The following is a 17,026-nucleotide window of genomic DNA, read 5'->3' as shown; positions in this document are numbered from 1 at the left end:
GTTATCCATAAGGAAAGTACAGGGATGTGACCTACCACAGAAGGGGGGTCATTCCATTCTTCATAGGATCTTGAAGCATACGGATAGATCCGGTCATTGATGATTTGAAGTGTGGTCAAGGCGATGGTCTTCATTGACCTAAAGTAACCTTCCCAGAACCAGCGAGCCTGAGAACAAGAAGAAAAAAGGTATATTATCATCCGGACAACCATTTCACTTTAATAAATGGTAATAACAATTATGATAATAATAAAAATGATAATAATAATAAGAAGAAAAATAATGATGATAAAAATAATGATGATAATAATAAGAATAATCATAATAATAATAATGATGATAATAATAAGAATAATCATAATAATAATAAAAATAATGATGATAATAATAATAAGAATAATCATAATAAGTTGCCACCACAGCTGCAAAATCCCCAGCTGTATTGGTTTGGGGACATGGACATACTTAACATTGACTAGGCCATCTAGGGGCAGCTTTATCTTTACGCCGGCGTACCTCTTAAGGAAACGGCGTGTCCTTACTGTGACGGGTGCACGTACGTTCGTGAATCGGCGTATCGAGTCATTTACATATTCTACGCCGAACTCAACGGAAGCGCCACCTAGCGGCCAGCGGAAAAATTGCACCCTAAGATACGACGGCGTAGGAGACTTACGCCGCTCGTATTTTAGCCCAATTTAAGCGTATCTAGTTTCCGGGTAGCGGGTGCAAATGCACGCCGCTAAAGCTTATATGAGATTTTTAGCGATCGGGTTTACATCTACTTTAACCACTTCCCGCCCGGCCTATGGCCGATTTACGTCCGGGAAGTGGTTGTGAAATCCTGACAGAACGTCCATGGACGTCCTGCAAGATTTCGTGGGGGCGCGCAGCGCGGCGATCGGTGATGCGGGGTGTCAGTCTGACACCCCGCATCACCGATCTCGGTAAAGAGCCTCCGGCGGAGACTCTTTACCACATGATCAGCCGTGTCCAATCACGGCTGATCACGATGTAAACAGGAAGAGCCGTTGATGGCTCTTCCTCACTCACGTCTGACAGAGGCGAGTAGAGGAGAGCCTATCGGCGGCTCTCCTGACAGGGGGGGTTCGCGCTGATTGTTTATCAGCGCAGCCCCCCCTCGGATCGCCACATGGACCATCAGGGAAGCCCACCCTGGACCACCAGGGTGGGCAAAAAAAAAAGTCTTGAAAAAAAAAAAAAGTCTTAAAAAAAAAAAGAAGCTTCTTTTAAAAAAAAAAAAGATGCCAATCAGTGCCCACAAATGGGCACTGACTGGCAACATTGGTAGATCAGTGCTGCCCCACAATGTCCATCAGTGCCACCCCAAGTGTCCATCAGTGCCACCCCACAGTGTCCATCAGTGCCACCCCACAGTGCCCATCCATGCCCAGTGCCCATCTGTGCCACCCATAAGTATCCATCAGTGCCACCCATAAGTGCCGCCCATGAGTGCCCGTGTGTGCCGCCTATGAGTGCCCATCAGTGCCGCCCATGAGTGCCGCCTATGTGTGCCCATCAGTGCCGCCTATGTGTGCCCATCAGTGCCGCCTATGTGTGCCCATCAGTGCCGCCAATCAGTGCCACCTCATCGATGTCCATCAGTGCCATCTCATCGTGCTCATCAGTGCCGCCATATCAGTGCCCGTAATTGAAAGAGAAAACTTACTTATTTACAAAAAAATTAACAGAAAAAAATAAAAACGTAATTTTTTTTCAAAATTTTCAGTCTTTTTTTAGTTGTTGCGCAAAAAAAAAAAAAAAAATCGCAGAGGTGATCAAATACCACCAAAAGAAAGCTCTATTTGTGGGGGAAAAAAGGACGCCAATTTTGTTTGGGAGCCACGTCGCAGGACCGCGCAATTGTCATTCAAAGTGCGACAGTGCTGAAAGCTGAAAATTGGCTTGGGCGGGAAGGTGCGTAAGTGCCCGGTATGGAAGTGGTTAAACAAATAATAAAATGATAAAATTCCATTGTTTATTCAGTCGCGTGGCCCTTAGGCCGCCATCATCATTCTGTCCGTGTTACAGCCGAGGTCACGGAGGCCACAAGACTGACACATCCAGAGAAGGTTCCATGACATCATGTTCTGAGATCTCTCCTATCAAATCCTCCCCAAAACCGCACAGAAAAAAAAAAGGGGGGGGGTGTTTGTCTTTTGGATCTGAGCGTTTGAATCGCGACCCCCCCCCCCTGTAACCGGAGTTCCAAAAAAATCATCCTTCCTTTCCCAGAATTCCTCGGCTCCAAATCCCAGTTTGCCAAGAATTATACCTTGAGGGATGCTGACCTCATGCTTAAAGCCTCTTGAGTTACAAAAGTTTCAAGGAGAGGGGGGCCCTCTGACGGGCTGACTATCAAATAAAGTGGTTTTAATTTACAGCCCCCTGGGTTTACCAATGGGCCGGTGGAAATTGCATGTGAAGGAGAGAGAGAGGAGGCTGGGTGGGGGGATGGGGGGGCTCCGACTTTTACTGGCAGGGATCAGACTCGCTGCTGCGACTTGGATGTGTGTATCCAGATCTGTTTAGTCTGAAAACAGTGACTGGGAGAAGCCGTGGCTAACCTGATACAAAGACTATTAGCCCCATTAAAAAAAAAAAAAAAAAAAAAAAAAAAGAAGGTAAAATTTTGCCTTCCCAACTCCGGGCAAAATTTTTTTTTTCCCATGTAGTGAGGCTGTGCCCCCACCACACGGGTCAACTGATCATTATTATCTAGGGCTGTGGTCTCTAAACCAGGATGTGGCCCTTTGCTTGTTTTCATCTGGCCCTCGGGGCACTATTCCTCCCACTGACACCAATGATGGGTCACTATTCCTCCCACTGACACCAATGATGGGTCACTATTCCTCCCACTGACACCAATGATGGGTCACTATTCCTCCCACTGACACCAATGATGGGTCACTATTCCTCCCACTGACACCAATGACGGGTCACTATTCCTCCCACTGACACCAATGATGGGACACTATTCCTCCCACTGACACCAACGATGGATCACTATTCCTCCCACTGACACCAATGATGGGACACTATTCCTCCCACTGACACCAATGACGGGTCACTATTCCTCCCACTGACACCAATGATGGGTCACTATTCCTCCCACTGACACCAACGATGGATCACTATTCCTCCCACTGACACCAACGACGGGTCACTATTCCTCCCACTGACACCAATGATGGGTCACTATTCCTCCCACTGACACCAACGATGGGTCACTATTCCTCCCACTGACACCAATGATGGGACACTATTCCTCCCACTGACACCAATGATGAGGCACTATTCTTCCCACTGACACCAATGATGGGTCACTATTCCTCCCACTGACACCAATGATGGGTCACTATTCCTCCCACTGACACCAATGATGGGTCACTATTCCTCCCACTGACACCAATGCTGGGGCACTATTCCTCCCACTGACACCAATGATGGTTCACTATTCCTCCAACTGACACCAATGATGGGTCACTATTCCTCCCACTGACACCAATGATGGGTCACTATTCCTCCCACTGACACCAATGATGAGTCACTATTCCTCCCACAGATATCAACAATGAGGCACTTTATCTCCCACTAACATTAACAATGAGACATAATTCCTCCCACTGACACCAATGATGGGGCAGTATTTTCCAGCACTGCCTTAACCCTCTTGGGCATGGAGTTCACAGGTCACCAATGGAGTCATCTTTCACTCCTCCATTACGACATCACAGAGCTGGTGGATGTTAGAGACCTTGCGCTCCTCCACCTTCCGCCATCAATAGACATCCTCCCCTTTGCACGCTCCCCGCGCGCCCCCTGCAGGGCGCGTGCGGCGTGATCACCGAGTCACTGAGACTCTGTGATCATAGATCAGAATAAGGGGCCGACCTCGGCGCCTTACATGTGATCAGCTGTCAGCCAATGAAAGGCGTGGCGTCTGCGTGCGATCGCGGCGGGCCCGTGACGGCCAGTAATTAAGGCCGCGGCTTTGCGGCCTTGTGAAGTCCCAAGCTCTTCCTTCTGTCAGCTGGCCCCATCTGGTGGTGGTCGTTGTCATTACAAGTTAAACAGCAATTCTAATATGTAATTTTTCACTATTTTCACTGCCATCTCCTTCCCTCTAATTAGAACCCCCAAACAATATATATATTTTTTATTCCAACACTCTAGAGAATAAAATGGCGATCGTTGCAATACTTTGTCACGCCGTATTTGCGCAGCGGTCTTGCAAGCGCACTTCTTTGGGAAAAAAAACTACACTTTTTTAAATTAAAAAATAAGACAACAGTAAAGTTATCCCCATTTTTTTTTAATATTGTGAAAGATAATGTTACGCTGAGTAAATTGATACCCAACATGTCACGCTTCAAAATTGCGTCCGCTCGCGGAATGCCGACAAACTTTTACCCTTTAAAATCTCCAAAGGCGACGTTTAAAAAAAATCTACAAGTTGCATGTTTTGAGTTACAGAGGAGGTTTTCGGGCTAGAATTATTGCTCTCGCTCCAACGATCGCGGCGATACCTCACATGTGTGGTTTGAATACCGTTTACATATGCGGGCGCTACTCACGTATGCGTTCGCTTCTGCGCGCGAGCTCATCGGGACGGGGCGCGTTTTCTGGCTCCTAACTTTTTTAGCTGGCTCCTAGATTCCAAGCAAATTTGTCAAACCCTGTTTTAAGTGGTATCATTCACACTGTGGCCCAGATTCAAGAAGCACTTGCGCCCGCGCAACCATAGGTTGCGCGGCGCAAGTGCTTACTTGCTCCGGTGTAACGAGTGCTCCTGATTCAGGAACCTTGTTACACCGACTGCAGCCTAGGATCTGACAGACATAAGCCTCCTTATGCCTTCATATCTCAGGCTGCATTCTTGCGTTGGCCGCTAGGGGGCGCGGCCATTGTGATCGGCGTATAGTATGCAAATTGCATACTAACACCGATTCACAAAAGTTGCGCGGGCCCTAGGCACGCAAGGTACGGAGTTTCCATACGGCAACTTTAGCGCAAGGTTGCTCCTGCTAATAGCAGGGGCAGCCAATGCTAAAGTATAGCTGCGCTTCCCGCTCGTGAAATTTAAATTTCACGTCGTTTACGTAAGTGATTCGTGAATGGCGCTGGACGCCATTCACGTTCACTTAGAAGCAAATGACGTCCTTGCGACGTCATTTGCCGCAATGCACGTTGGGAAAGTTTCTCGACGGAGCATGCGCTGTTCGCTCGGCGCGGGAGCGCGCCTAATTTAAATGATTCCCGCCCCCGGCGGGATCATTTACATTAGGCGCCCTTACGCAGGGCTAATTAGCATAGCGCCCACGCAATTTACGGAGCTACTGCTCCGTGAATCGCGGGCAAATCAAAATATTTGCGTGGGCGCAGAGAAAAATCTTTGCTCTTTGCCCACGCAAATATTGCCCGGATCTACCTGAATCTGGGCCAGTGCGTTCAATTTAATTGCATTTACATAAAAAATAAATCTGTGCGTCCAAGAGACGCATTGAACGCACCAAAATGCAACTGTTTTTGCATATAAACCTAAAAAGCAAACATACTTCCCAGATCAATTTTCTCCTGCACTAATAAAACAAATGCAGAGGGCCCGTGTGAGTAAAGCCCAAGCCGGATAGAGGAAAAAAAATAAAAAATTGAGATCTATTTGTTTAGCCCCAAAAAGAGCGGCAGCGACACAATGATTGCGCAGTTTACAGGCCAATAAACATAGTGGGAGAAGTACAATAAGGAAAGGACATCGTGTAACACTTCTTAATGGCATGTTGAGCAAAGCACGAGAACCGCTTGTAAAGTCTCCGAAAAATTCACTTGAAAAGAAACTCCCAAGGGAACGTTTTCACTTAAATGCACAAGGAAAGCAGAAGATAGGCCGGGGATCGGTTATAAAGATTAATAGCCTGTTAAGGGGGCCATCCGTCTGTCTAAAACCCGAGATGATGGTTTCGTCTGGTGGCGTTACAGGGTTCCGCTCGCCTAAGCGTTATAGGCTCACAAAAGGCCGACGCAAGAGGGATTTTTTTTTTTTTTTTTGACAAAAAAAAAGTGTCAGTTACAGTAAATCTTTGTCCAAAATATTCTTTAGATGTGTAGGTGAATGCGACCGAAATAAAGTCGCAGGAACGAATCCGCTAAGGGCAAGTTTATTTAGGATGAGCGTAAACCTGTCACAAACTAAGCAGATGATAAAAAAAAAGCATAGTAGAGGTTACCTTAAATCAATACAATATGTCAAAAATATTTTGGAGATCCAAAAGACACAGGTGATGTTATATGCAAATCTTGACTTCCTAAAAAAGTCAAGCTTGGCTTTGCCCCCCAGTCGCCCTATTGATACTTAAGGCTCCTTTCACACTGGGGCGGGAGGTGCATCGGTGGTAAAGCGTCGCTATTTTTAGCAGTGCTTTACCGTCGCTATTCGGCCGTTATCAGGGCAGTTTTACCCCTGCTAGCGGCCAAGAAAGGGTTAAAAACCACTGCAAAACGCCACTGCAGAGGCGCTTTGCCGGCGGTATAGCCGCGGTGCCCCATTGATTTCAATGAGCAGGAGCGGTATACACACCGCTTCAAAGATGCGGCTAGTAGAGCTGAACGATTAATCGTATATTAATCGCGATCTCGATACACCCCCGCGCGCGTTCTCCAACCTGTATTGGCTCGATTTTCCAGGATGTAGCCTGGCCCAGAGGAGAAGCCGCGTAACCACCCTGGAACGCAAATGGCGCCGATATCGGAACTGACGTCAGTCAGCAGAGAAGATGCCTGTTCGTGGGCGGTACCACATTTCTCGGCCGGTAAACACTCTCCGACCGGGAAACACTGTCCTGCCGAGAATGTTCCCCCAGCGGATTAGGACCCCCCCCTTATTAGGTAGAACACCGGGAAACACCGCCGTCACTGTGAGTGTGCAGTGCACTGAATATCAGCATTCATCCGATGCCAGCTGCCTAGCATTACACCGCCGGTGATCTGCCAATATGGTTCCGGCTATCAGGATGGTTCCTGTAAGGACTGCGCAGGCGCAATCCTTGCCGACATAAATCCATCCAGGGCGACGTGGAATTTCAGGAAAGTGGCTAGTCGGCCTCACATCCTCGCTTCTCCGCTCGCTCGGCCTCCTGGCTCTTTTTTTTAACATCCTCCAATCCACAGGGATGTTAAGGAATGAGCCTGGATGCCGGCCGAGGTTCGGAGATTTCCGTCGGCAAGGATTGCGCCTGCGCAGTCCTTACAGGAACCATCTGGATAGGGGAACAATACCGACAAGTCACTGGGAAACACCGCTGTGAGTGTGCACTGTGCACCAGCATTGATCCGATGCCAGCTGCCAGGCATTACACCGCAGGTAGTGTGCACTGTGCACCAGCATCGATCCGATGCCAGCTGCCAGGCATTACACTCGACGGGAAACACAGCTGTCACTGTGAGTGTGCAGTGCACTGCGTACCAGCATTGATCCGATGCCAGCTGCCAGGCATTACACCGCAGGGAGTGTGCACTGTGCACCAGCATTGATCCGATGCCAGCTGCCAGGCATTTTTGGAGAATCGCAAAGAGAATCGTGATCTGTACATACTATGGTTTGGCCAATTTTGGTCGAAACATACCAGATTTTGAGTTAAATGGAAGAAAATAGGTATAGTAGAAAAAGGAAAGGAAGAGAGAGAGATTGGATGAGGGGGGACCGGTCACGTGTGTGTGTACATAAAAAGGAGACTTTTGGAGGGTTTTACACTGCTGGGCTCTGATGAAGAAGCCTTGAGCTTTGAAACGCGTCAGCCGGCAGTGACCCTCTTCATTTCCTCCATGACCATTTGGAGTGTGGTTCCAGGTGCTACACGCTGCAGCCTGCTTGGTGCATACTTTTTACTGAGATTTCTTCTACCACAATTGTGAGTACGTTTCTTTTGTTGTATTTAATAAATTCATTTTAGCGGTAACACACTAGGCCGGTGCGCCTTTGACGTTTTTCTCTTTCGTTTGCCATTAGGATATCCCCATCCACGAAGGGCAGCAAGGCCAGTGGTACCGCTATCCTCGTTGTTATGGACTATTTATCCTCGTTGTTATGGACTATTTATCCTCGTTGTTATGGACTATTTATCATCGTTGTTATGGACTATTTATCATCGTTGTTATGGACTATTTATCCTCGTTGTTATGGACTATTTATCCTCGTTGTTATGGACTATTTATCCTCGTTGTTATGGACTATTTATCATCGTTGTTATGGACTATTTATCATCGTCGTTATGGACTATTTATCATCGTCGTTATGGACTATTTATCATCGTTGTTATGGACTATTTATCATTGTTGTTATGGACTATTTATCATCGTTGTTATGGACTATTTATCATCGTTGTTATGGACTATTTATCATCGTTGTTATGGACTATTTATCATCGTTGCTATGGACTATTTATCATCGTTGTTATGGACTATTGATTGTTGGTTAATCCACTCATGCACAGGAATATTTGTTTTCTGGTTCAAAAGTTCCCTAGTGTTACGCCTGTGCAGCCGCGCCATTTTGAGTTTGGGCGCGCGCCAGAACAGGCTCTTGGAAAGCAGAAGGGTGCCCAGTAAAAGGTCCACCAAAATCCTCAGCACCAAGCACATGATGCTCTTAAAGGGGTGTTCCAGTCATTTTTAATGTTTATTAAAAGTCAGCAGCGACAAAAAGTGTAGCTGCTGGCTTTTAATAAATATACACTCACCTGCTCCACGTTCCAGCGACGTGCCGGCCGGGGCTCCGCTCCTCTCCTCTCCGGCCGGCGCCTTCATTCCAAGTGTGGGCACCCGGCCGTGACAGCTTTCGGCTTCACGGCCGGGCACCCACTGCATATGCGTGAGCGGCGCTGCGCCGCGCCATCTGATTGGACAGACGATCGCCTGGGACCTGTCACGTGTCCCAGGCGATCGCCTACAGGAAGAGGGGCTGCCAAAAGGCGATTAGACTATTCGCCTTAGCAGCCCCTCGGCAGAAGGAGGAAGTGGGACAGGAAGCCCCCACTCCCCCCCCCCAAAAAAAAATTACATGCCAAATGTGGCATGTAAGGGGGGGCGAGGAGTGGATGAAGCGCAAGTTCCACTTTTGGGTGGAACTCCGCTTTAACTCAGCCCTGCTTAGTTGTAGGACTGATGAAAAGGGGTATCACTTACACAGGTCAATCTCGTGGATTGCCTATAGACACTGGGGTAGATTCAGAAAGCAATTGCGTCTGCGTATCCATAGATACGCAGCGTAATTTCTTAGTTGCGCCGGCGTATCGACTTCTCCCGATTTAGAAAGCTCGATACGCCGACTGCAGCCTAAGATATGACTGGCATAAGGCTCTTATGCCGTTGTATCGTAGGCTGCATTCTTACGCTGGCCGCTAGGTGGCGTTCCCGTAGTGGTCAGCGTAGAGTATGCAAATTGCATACTAACGCCGATTCACAACCGCACGCGCGCCCGGCGTTCGCATTTTACGTCGTTTGCGTTCGTCGGTTTCTGCGTAAGGCTGCTCATGCTATTAGCAGGAGCAGCCAATGCTAAGTATACCCGTCGTTCCCGCGTCGCGATTTTTGAAAATTACGTCGTTTGCGTAATTAAAAACCGTGAATGGCACTGGACGCCATTTACGTTCACGTTGAAGCAAATGACGTCCTTGGGACGTCATTTACCGCAATGCACGTCGGGAAAGTTTCCCGACGGAGCATGCGCACTACGTTCGGCGCGGGAACGCGCCTAATTTAAATGATCCACGCCCCCTACGGGATCATTTAAATTACGCGCGCTTACGCCGGCCAGTTTTACAGAGCGCCCGCGCAAATTACGGAGCTACTGCTTCGTGAATGAAGCGTAGCGCAAGTAATTTACGGAGGCGTATCGTTAAAACGGTACGCTGCGCCTCCGTAAGAGTGCGCAGCCCTACCTGAATCTACCCCATTGGAAACAGTCTGAAGGACCGGCTCATGTTCTCCTTCAAATCAGGTCACCGCGTCCCGTTTGTCCGAACCCATTTCTGCAAAACAAACAGCTTCCAAGCTTTGTAGCCCTTTAAAACCGCTCTGCGGTTTTGGCGCCGCGCCAAGAGTCATCCATCACTCCTCCAACCTGCCTTGTTAGTAGGCAGGCTCCTAATTTGGCTCGGCCGCTCGTCGAGCCTGCGAGGTTTTGGATTTTAAAATTAAAAGGCTGCACACTTTAAATATTCGGTGGCAAATCATAGCTGACGTTTTACATACGGCGCGGCCGTAACTCAGGCGGATTATTTATCGCTCCTTGAACTTCGCTCCGCTTTCACTTGGGGCCCCGTGATTAACTCCCCTGGTGTCGCGGTGGGACGCGGCGCCCCCCGAAGTGACGCGGGGTGCGCTCTTTTCTTTTTTTTTTTTTTTTACTCCCGTTACATAAACCCCGTTTTCATTCTTAATTCTTATTTTGCGGGGCTTGCCGAGCCCATCAGTCAGCCCTTCTCTCCGCCGGGGCTCAAAGGAGCACGGGTCAAGGAGTCGCACAGGCATACAATAAATACTGGAAAAGATCTAAGGCGAAGTCAGGGCTTCTTTCCTACTTATTAAATTCAATCCCCTGGTGAAAGTCTCGCTAACAACTGCGGGGACTCGCCGGTAATCAGTGGCAGGACTTTTCAAGCTGCAGCTCTTTCTCCCTTGCTATTAAGGGGGGGGGAAAATAAAAAATAAAAATCGGCACGCAAGACATAATTTATTGCTGTTCCCGGGGCGCAGAATTCTCTGTACATAAGAGCGAATAGACGTCCGTACATCTGGTGCGAAGGACTGGAGGCGGCAATGTCCCTCCGACTATTCAAAACACCAACTTACCGTAATGCTTAAAAAAAAAAAAAAAAAAAAAAAATTGGCAACTTAAAGCAAACCTGCCAACAGTTTTAAATGTAACCCCAATAAATCAAATCCCACAAAAGCTTTAATATGTTAACATCATTTCAAAACTCATTTTCAATATTTTTTAGATGAGCAGCTTATATTAAAATAATCCCCGGTGATCCTACCATCAAGGCCAAAAAGGTGACAACGCACGGTCCTCTCTCCCCAATTGTGCTCCTGCGTTGTCACCTTGTCATGCAGGCTTCCGATAAAGACTTCAAGGGGGTTGATTTACTAGGGTGTTGGCGCAGCTGTGCATGGCAGCCAATCAGCTTCTAACTTCAGCTTGTTCAATTACCCGCTTAAGGACCGCCGCACAATCATTTACGTTGACAGAATGGCACGGCTGGGCAAATGGTCGTACAGGTACGTCCCCTTGAATTTGCCAACGTGGTCACTAGGCCCGCGCCGCCGTCGGCACGCGCGCGACAGACTGAGCCCGTTGGACCCGCAGACTTGATGTTTGCCAGTGTCCCGTGATCGGGTCGCAGAGCTGCAGAATGAAGAGATGTCAGTGTAAACACCCCCCTTATTTTCTAGGCGCTATAACTTTTGCGCAAACCAATCTATATACGCTTATTGCTATTTTTTTTACCAAAAATATGTAGAAGAAGAATACATATCGGCCTAAACTGAGGAAGAAATTATCATTTTTTTTTTAAAATGGGATATTTAGGGCCAGGGACCTAGGGCACGCCGACACTCAGGGCTCGGGACCTAGAGCACGCCGACACTAAGCGTCCGGGACCTAGGGCACGCCGACACTCAGGGCTCGGGACCTAGAGCACGCCGACACTAAGCGTCCGGGACCTAGGGCACGCCGACACTAAGGGTCCGGGACCTAGGACACTAAGTATCCAGGACCTAGGGGACGCCGACACAATACAGCCATCTTTACAGGAATGTGTTATTTTTTTTTTTTTTACCAAAAATATGTAGAAGAATACGTATCGGCCTAAACTGAGGAAGAAATTATATATATTTTTTAAATGGGATATTTAGGGCCAGGGACCTAGGGGACGCCGACACTCAGGGTCCGGGACCTAGGGGACGCCGACACTCAGGGTCCGGGACCTAGGGGACGCCGACACTCAGGGTCCGGGACCTAGGGGACGCCGACACTCAGGGCCCCGGACCTAGGGCATGCCGACACTAAGGCCCCATGCACACGAGACGCTGGTAAACTCGAGTTCAGAGGCGTTTGGGCATTTTTTTCAACTGCCCCTGAACACATTTAATGTTATCCTATGTGTCCATGTACACAATCAGGTTTTTTGGCGTTTTAAAGCAGTTGGGTTTAGGCTCGTTTTTTCGGACGCAAAATTTTGGGTTCTGCCGCAAACGTTTTTGCGTTTCAAAGCTTTGGGAGGGTCTACAATGTCTTTGTTATGAAGGCTTATAGCCGCAAACGCGGTAAAATGCCGCTAAACGCAGCGAAATTCGCGGCAAAAACGGGCGTTTTAAACGCTGGTTTTTGCCTTAAAAACTTGAGTTTACATTTGCTTCTCGTGTGTATGGGGCCTAAGGGTGCGGGACCTAGGGGACGCCGACACTCAGGGTCCGGGACCTAGGGCACGCCGACACTAAGGGTCCTGGACCACGCTGACACTCAGGGCCCGGGACCTATGGCACGCCCACACAATACAGCCATCTTTACAGGAATGTGTTTTTTTTTTACCAAAAACATGTAGAAGAATACGTATCGGCCTAAACTGAGGAAGAAATTATATATATATTTTTTAAATGGAATATTTAGGACCTAGGGCACGCCGACACTAAGGGTCCTGGACCAAGGGGACGCCGACACTAAGGGTCCGGGACCAAGGGGACGCCGACACTAAGGCCAAGGACCTAGGGGACGCCGACAATAAGGGTCCGGGACCAAGGGGATGCCGACACTAAGGCCAAGGACCTAGGGGACGCCGACACTAAGGCCAGGGACCTAGGGGACGCCGACACTAAGGGTCCGGGACCAAGGGGACGCCGACACTAAGGCCAAGGACCTAGGGGACGCCGACACTAAGGCCAGGGACCTAGGGCACGCCGACACTAGGAGTCCGGGACCAAGGGCACGCCGACACCAAGGGTCCGGGACCAAGGGGACGCCGACACTAAGGCCAGGGACCTAGGGAACGCCGACACTAAGGCCAGGGACCTAGGGAACGCCGACACTAAGGGTCCGGGACCAAGGGGACGCCGACACTAAGGCCAGGGACCTAGGAGACGCCGACACTAAGGCCAGGGACCTGGGGCACGCCAACACTAAGGGCATGGGACCTGGGGCATGCCGACACTCAGGGTCCGGGACACAGGGCAGTGAGGGCACGCCGACACAATACAGCCATCTTTACAGGAATGTGTGCGTTGGGAATATTGTATTGAAACCAAAAAGTGCCAGAAAAGGCCTGGTCTTCGAGTGGGTAAGCTCTGGTAATCAAAGCGACATTCGGAAATGTTTGTGCCCCTAGACAGGTACACATGGGCAATACCTTACCCAATGTGGCAACCACCGAAGACACAAGGTACGTTATTATACAGTTTTAGTGTAAGGCCCCATGGGTTGGGTGTGTCTCCGTGACCAGGCTCTTATTCCTGGAGGGTCAAGCAAAAGGGAATGATCACCCAACATACCAAAATATAACAAGAATTTGGAAACTATGCAGCTGACAGACACCCCACACCCCAAACGTCCTTTTTGTTGTGCCTGGAGCCCAGAAGTGCCATGCGGGGAGTTAGGAATGAGATTCTTCTGTTGCAGGTACCCTGCTGTGCAGAAACATATACCTAAAACACACAGTGAGGCCCGGGCGGGATGGTTGAAAGGGGAGCTGGGCCGTCAGCCGCGGCACTTCAGAGGTCTGCGGGGTCAGAGGTTACTCAAGCAAAATCCACTGGCCAAATAAAAGCTTGTTTGCAGAAGCCGCCGTGTAGATAAATCACAGATCTGTTTGCACCTCTCCAGGCCTCCTGACCCACACATGCTGCTCTGCTCCTCACCGACCCACAGATACTATTTCACTTGTCAGACGCTCATTCCCCGCGTACCTGGTGGGGGAGGGGGGTTGGTTGCCCAAGTAGACATTGCTCTATGACACCCATTAAAAATACCGGAACTCTTTGTTAATTCTATTTTTAATAGTTTTCTTAAATAAAGGAAGACAACATAGCATTTTGCCAATTTAAGAAGCCTGGGACATCAAAATGACGGCACTTTGGGGTTTGTAGAATGATGGACACCGAGGTCAGGGGCACGGCGATGGTGACATGATCATGGCTGCAAACCCGGGGTGTGGAGTCAAAGCATGGCAGAATGCAGGGTGCCAGGGCTATGCAACATGCCATGTGTTGGGGGCTATGGGTTATGTGTGGGGGTTTTGGGTTGGCAACATTCAAGGCCTACTGGACTATGGCATGTTGAGATTTGGGAACACAGGACTTTTTCATGCTGATACGTGGCATCCCAGAGCTGTGGGACACAGACACTCAGGGTTCTGAAACTCTAGTACACCGACACTTTGGATACCGGAGCAATGGCACGACAGGGTCCTGAAGCTGGGGCACGCCGACACTCAGGGTCCGCGACCTGGGGGGAACGCCGACACTCAGGGTCCGCGACCTGGGGGGAACGCCGACACTCAGGGTCCGCGACCTGGGGGGAACGCCGACACTCAGGGCCCGCGACCTGGGGGGAACGCCGACACTCAGGGGCCGCGACCTGGGGGGAACGCCGACACTCAGGGTCCGCGACCTGGGGGGAACGCCGACACTCAGGGTCCGCGACCTGGGGGAACGCCGACACTCAGGGTCCGCGACCTGGGGGCACGCCGACACTCAGGGTCCGCGACCTGGGGGCACGCCGACACTCAGGGCCCGGGACCCGGGGCACGCCGACACTCAGGGTCCGGGGCCTGGGGCGCGCATCCGGACCCATGGCACGCCGACACTCAGGGTCCGCGACCTGGGCCACGCCGACACTCAGGGTCCGCGACATGGGCCACGCCGACACTCAGGGTCCGCGACCTGGGCCACGCCGACACTCAGGGTCCGCGACCTAGGGGCACGACGACACTCGGGGCCCGGGACCTAGGGGCACGACGACACTCGGGGCCCGGGACCTAGGGGCACGACGACACTCGGGGTCCGCGACCCAGGGCACGCCGACACTCGGGGTCCGCGACCCAGGGCACGCCGACACTCGGGGTCCGCGACCCAGGGCACGCCGACACTCGGGGTCCGCGACCCAGGGCACGCCGACACTCGGGGTCCGCGACCCAGGGCACGCCGACACTCGGGGTCCGCGACCCAGGGCACGCCGACACTCGGGGTCCGCGACCCAGGGCACGCCGACACTCGGGGTCCGCGACCCAGGGCACGCCGACACTCGGGGTCCGCGACCCAGGGCACTGAAACTCGCGATCTTAGACAATGACACACTGATATTTATAGTCCAGCCACCAAGATAAAATTCCAGGCATCGCACATAATAAATCAGATCCGTTCATTTAAGAACACATCAGAAAATATCAAAGGAATACATTGAAATATTAAAGAGAAAAATAAAACGGATTGCTGTCTCTGGTTGGAAGTCGTCCATTCACAGACATCCGTGTCCTCCGTGTAGAACCTGAGATCCGGGAGACATGTGCAGGCAGCCGAGCGAACTGCAAGCCGCCAACCAACTCCAACAACAATATTTTCACATGAAGCCGAGGAAATGAACTCTCCTGTATTACTTCTCACCGAACGTCAGACAGCTCTGTACTCACCAGCACATCAAGACCTTGCTGTACTTACACTGCCATCATACCAAGAAAAAATCTAACCACTCAAACAGGAGCGTCATTTAAAAGAAGAACCAACTCAATCTAAAAATAGCAGCAAAAAAAAACAAACACTTTTGTCATCTAGAAAAATTAGAACCCCGTGTATAAAGTAGTTATGAAGTTACAAGCTGATTGGTTACTATGTACCGCTGCGCCAGATTCTGTGCTCCAGATTTAGTAAATCTCCCCCAATTGCATTTTCACACTTTAACCACTTAAGCCCCGGACCTTTAGGCAGCTAAATGCCCAGGCCAGGTTTTGCGATTCGGCACTGCGTCGCTTTAACAGACAATTGCGCGGTCGTGCGTCGTGGCTCCCAAACAAAATTGGCGTCCTTTTTTCCCCACAAATAGAGCTTTTTGATCACCTCTGCGGTTTTTATTTTTTGCGCTATAAACAAAAATAGAGCGACAATTTTGAAAAAAATGCAATATTTTTTACTTTTTGCTATAATAAATATCCCCCAAAAACATATATAAAAAAAAAAATTTCCCTCAGTTTAGGCCGATACGTATTCTTCTACCTATTTTTGGTAAAAAAAATCGCAATAAGCGTTTATCGATTGGTTTGCGCAAAATTTATAGCGTTTACAAAATAGGGGATAGTTTTATTGCATTTTTATTAATTATTTTTTTTTTTACTACTAATGGCGGCGATCAGTGATTTTTTTCGTGACTGCGACATTATGGCGGACACTTCGGACAATTTTGACACATTTTTGGGACCATTGTCATTTTCACAGCAAAAAATGCATTTAAATTGCATTCTTTATTGTGAAAATGACAGTTGCAGTTTGGGAGTTAACCACAGGGGGCGCTGTAGGATTTGGTGTACACTTAGTGTGTGTTTACAACTGTAGGGGGGTGTGGCTGTAGGAATGACGTCATCGATCGAGTCTCCCTATATAAGGGATCACTCGATCGATGCAGCGCCATAGTGAAGCACGGGCTCTCCCCGTTCTTCAGCTCCGGGGAGCGATCGCGACGGAGCGGCTATAAACAAATAGCCGCGCCGTCGTCCCGGATCGCTCCCCGAGGGGACCCGACCGCCGCGTGTAGCGGGGGTGGGTCCCGATCGGACCCCCCACCCGCTAGAAGGCAGGGACATACAGGTACGCCAATGTGCCTGTACGTGCCATTCTGCCGACGTATATGTACATGCGGCGGTCGGGAAGGGGTTAAAGTGAATGTCCCAGAATTACACCAAATGTACTCCTAAACCCCTCTTTTCCCCCCTCTAAAGGATGTCCCAGTATTATTTATTCTGCTTTG

At 49.7% G+C, this 17,026-nt stretch overlaps 1 protein-coding gene across 4 annotated transcripts in view; it reads right to left on the bottom strand.

Annotated features, from left to right (window-relative positions):
• Positions 1-17,026, bottom strand: part of EXT2 (exostosin glycosyltransferase 2) — an 86,947-nt gene that overhangs the window by 46,957 nt on the left and 22,964 nt on the right. For all 4 annotated transcript variants that reach the window (XR_005744161.1, XM_040328050.1, XM_040328053.1 and 1 more), the window contains exon 8: positions 36-167. Coding sequence is in view for 3 of the 4 variants with exons in the window: in XM_040328050.1 (XP_040183984.1) it covers positions 36-167 (132 nt within the window). In the remaining variant the exon portion in view is untranslated. The remainder of the gene's footprint in view (positions 1-35; positions 168-17,026) is intronic.

The sequence above is a fragment of the Rana temporaria genome, chromosome 11, assembly GCF_905171775.1.
Source record: "Rana temporaria chromosome 11, aRanTem1.1, whole genome shotgun sequence".
NCBI lineage: Eukaryota > Metazoa > Chordata > Amphibia > Anura > Ranidae > Rana > Rana temporaria.
This window is presented reverse-complemented; position numbering and strand designations above follow the sequence as displayed.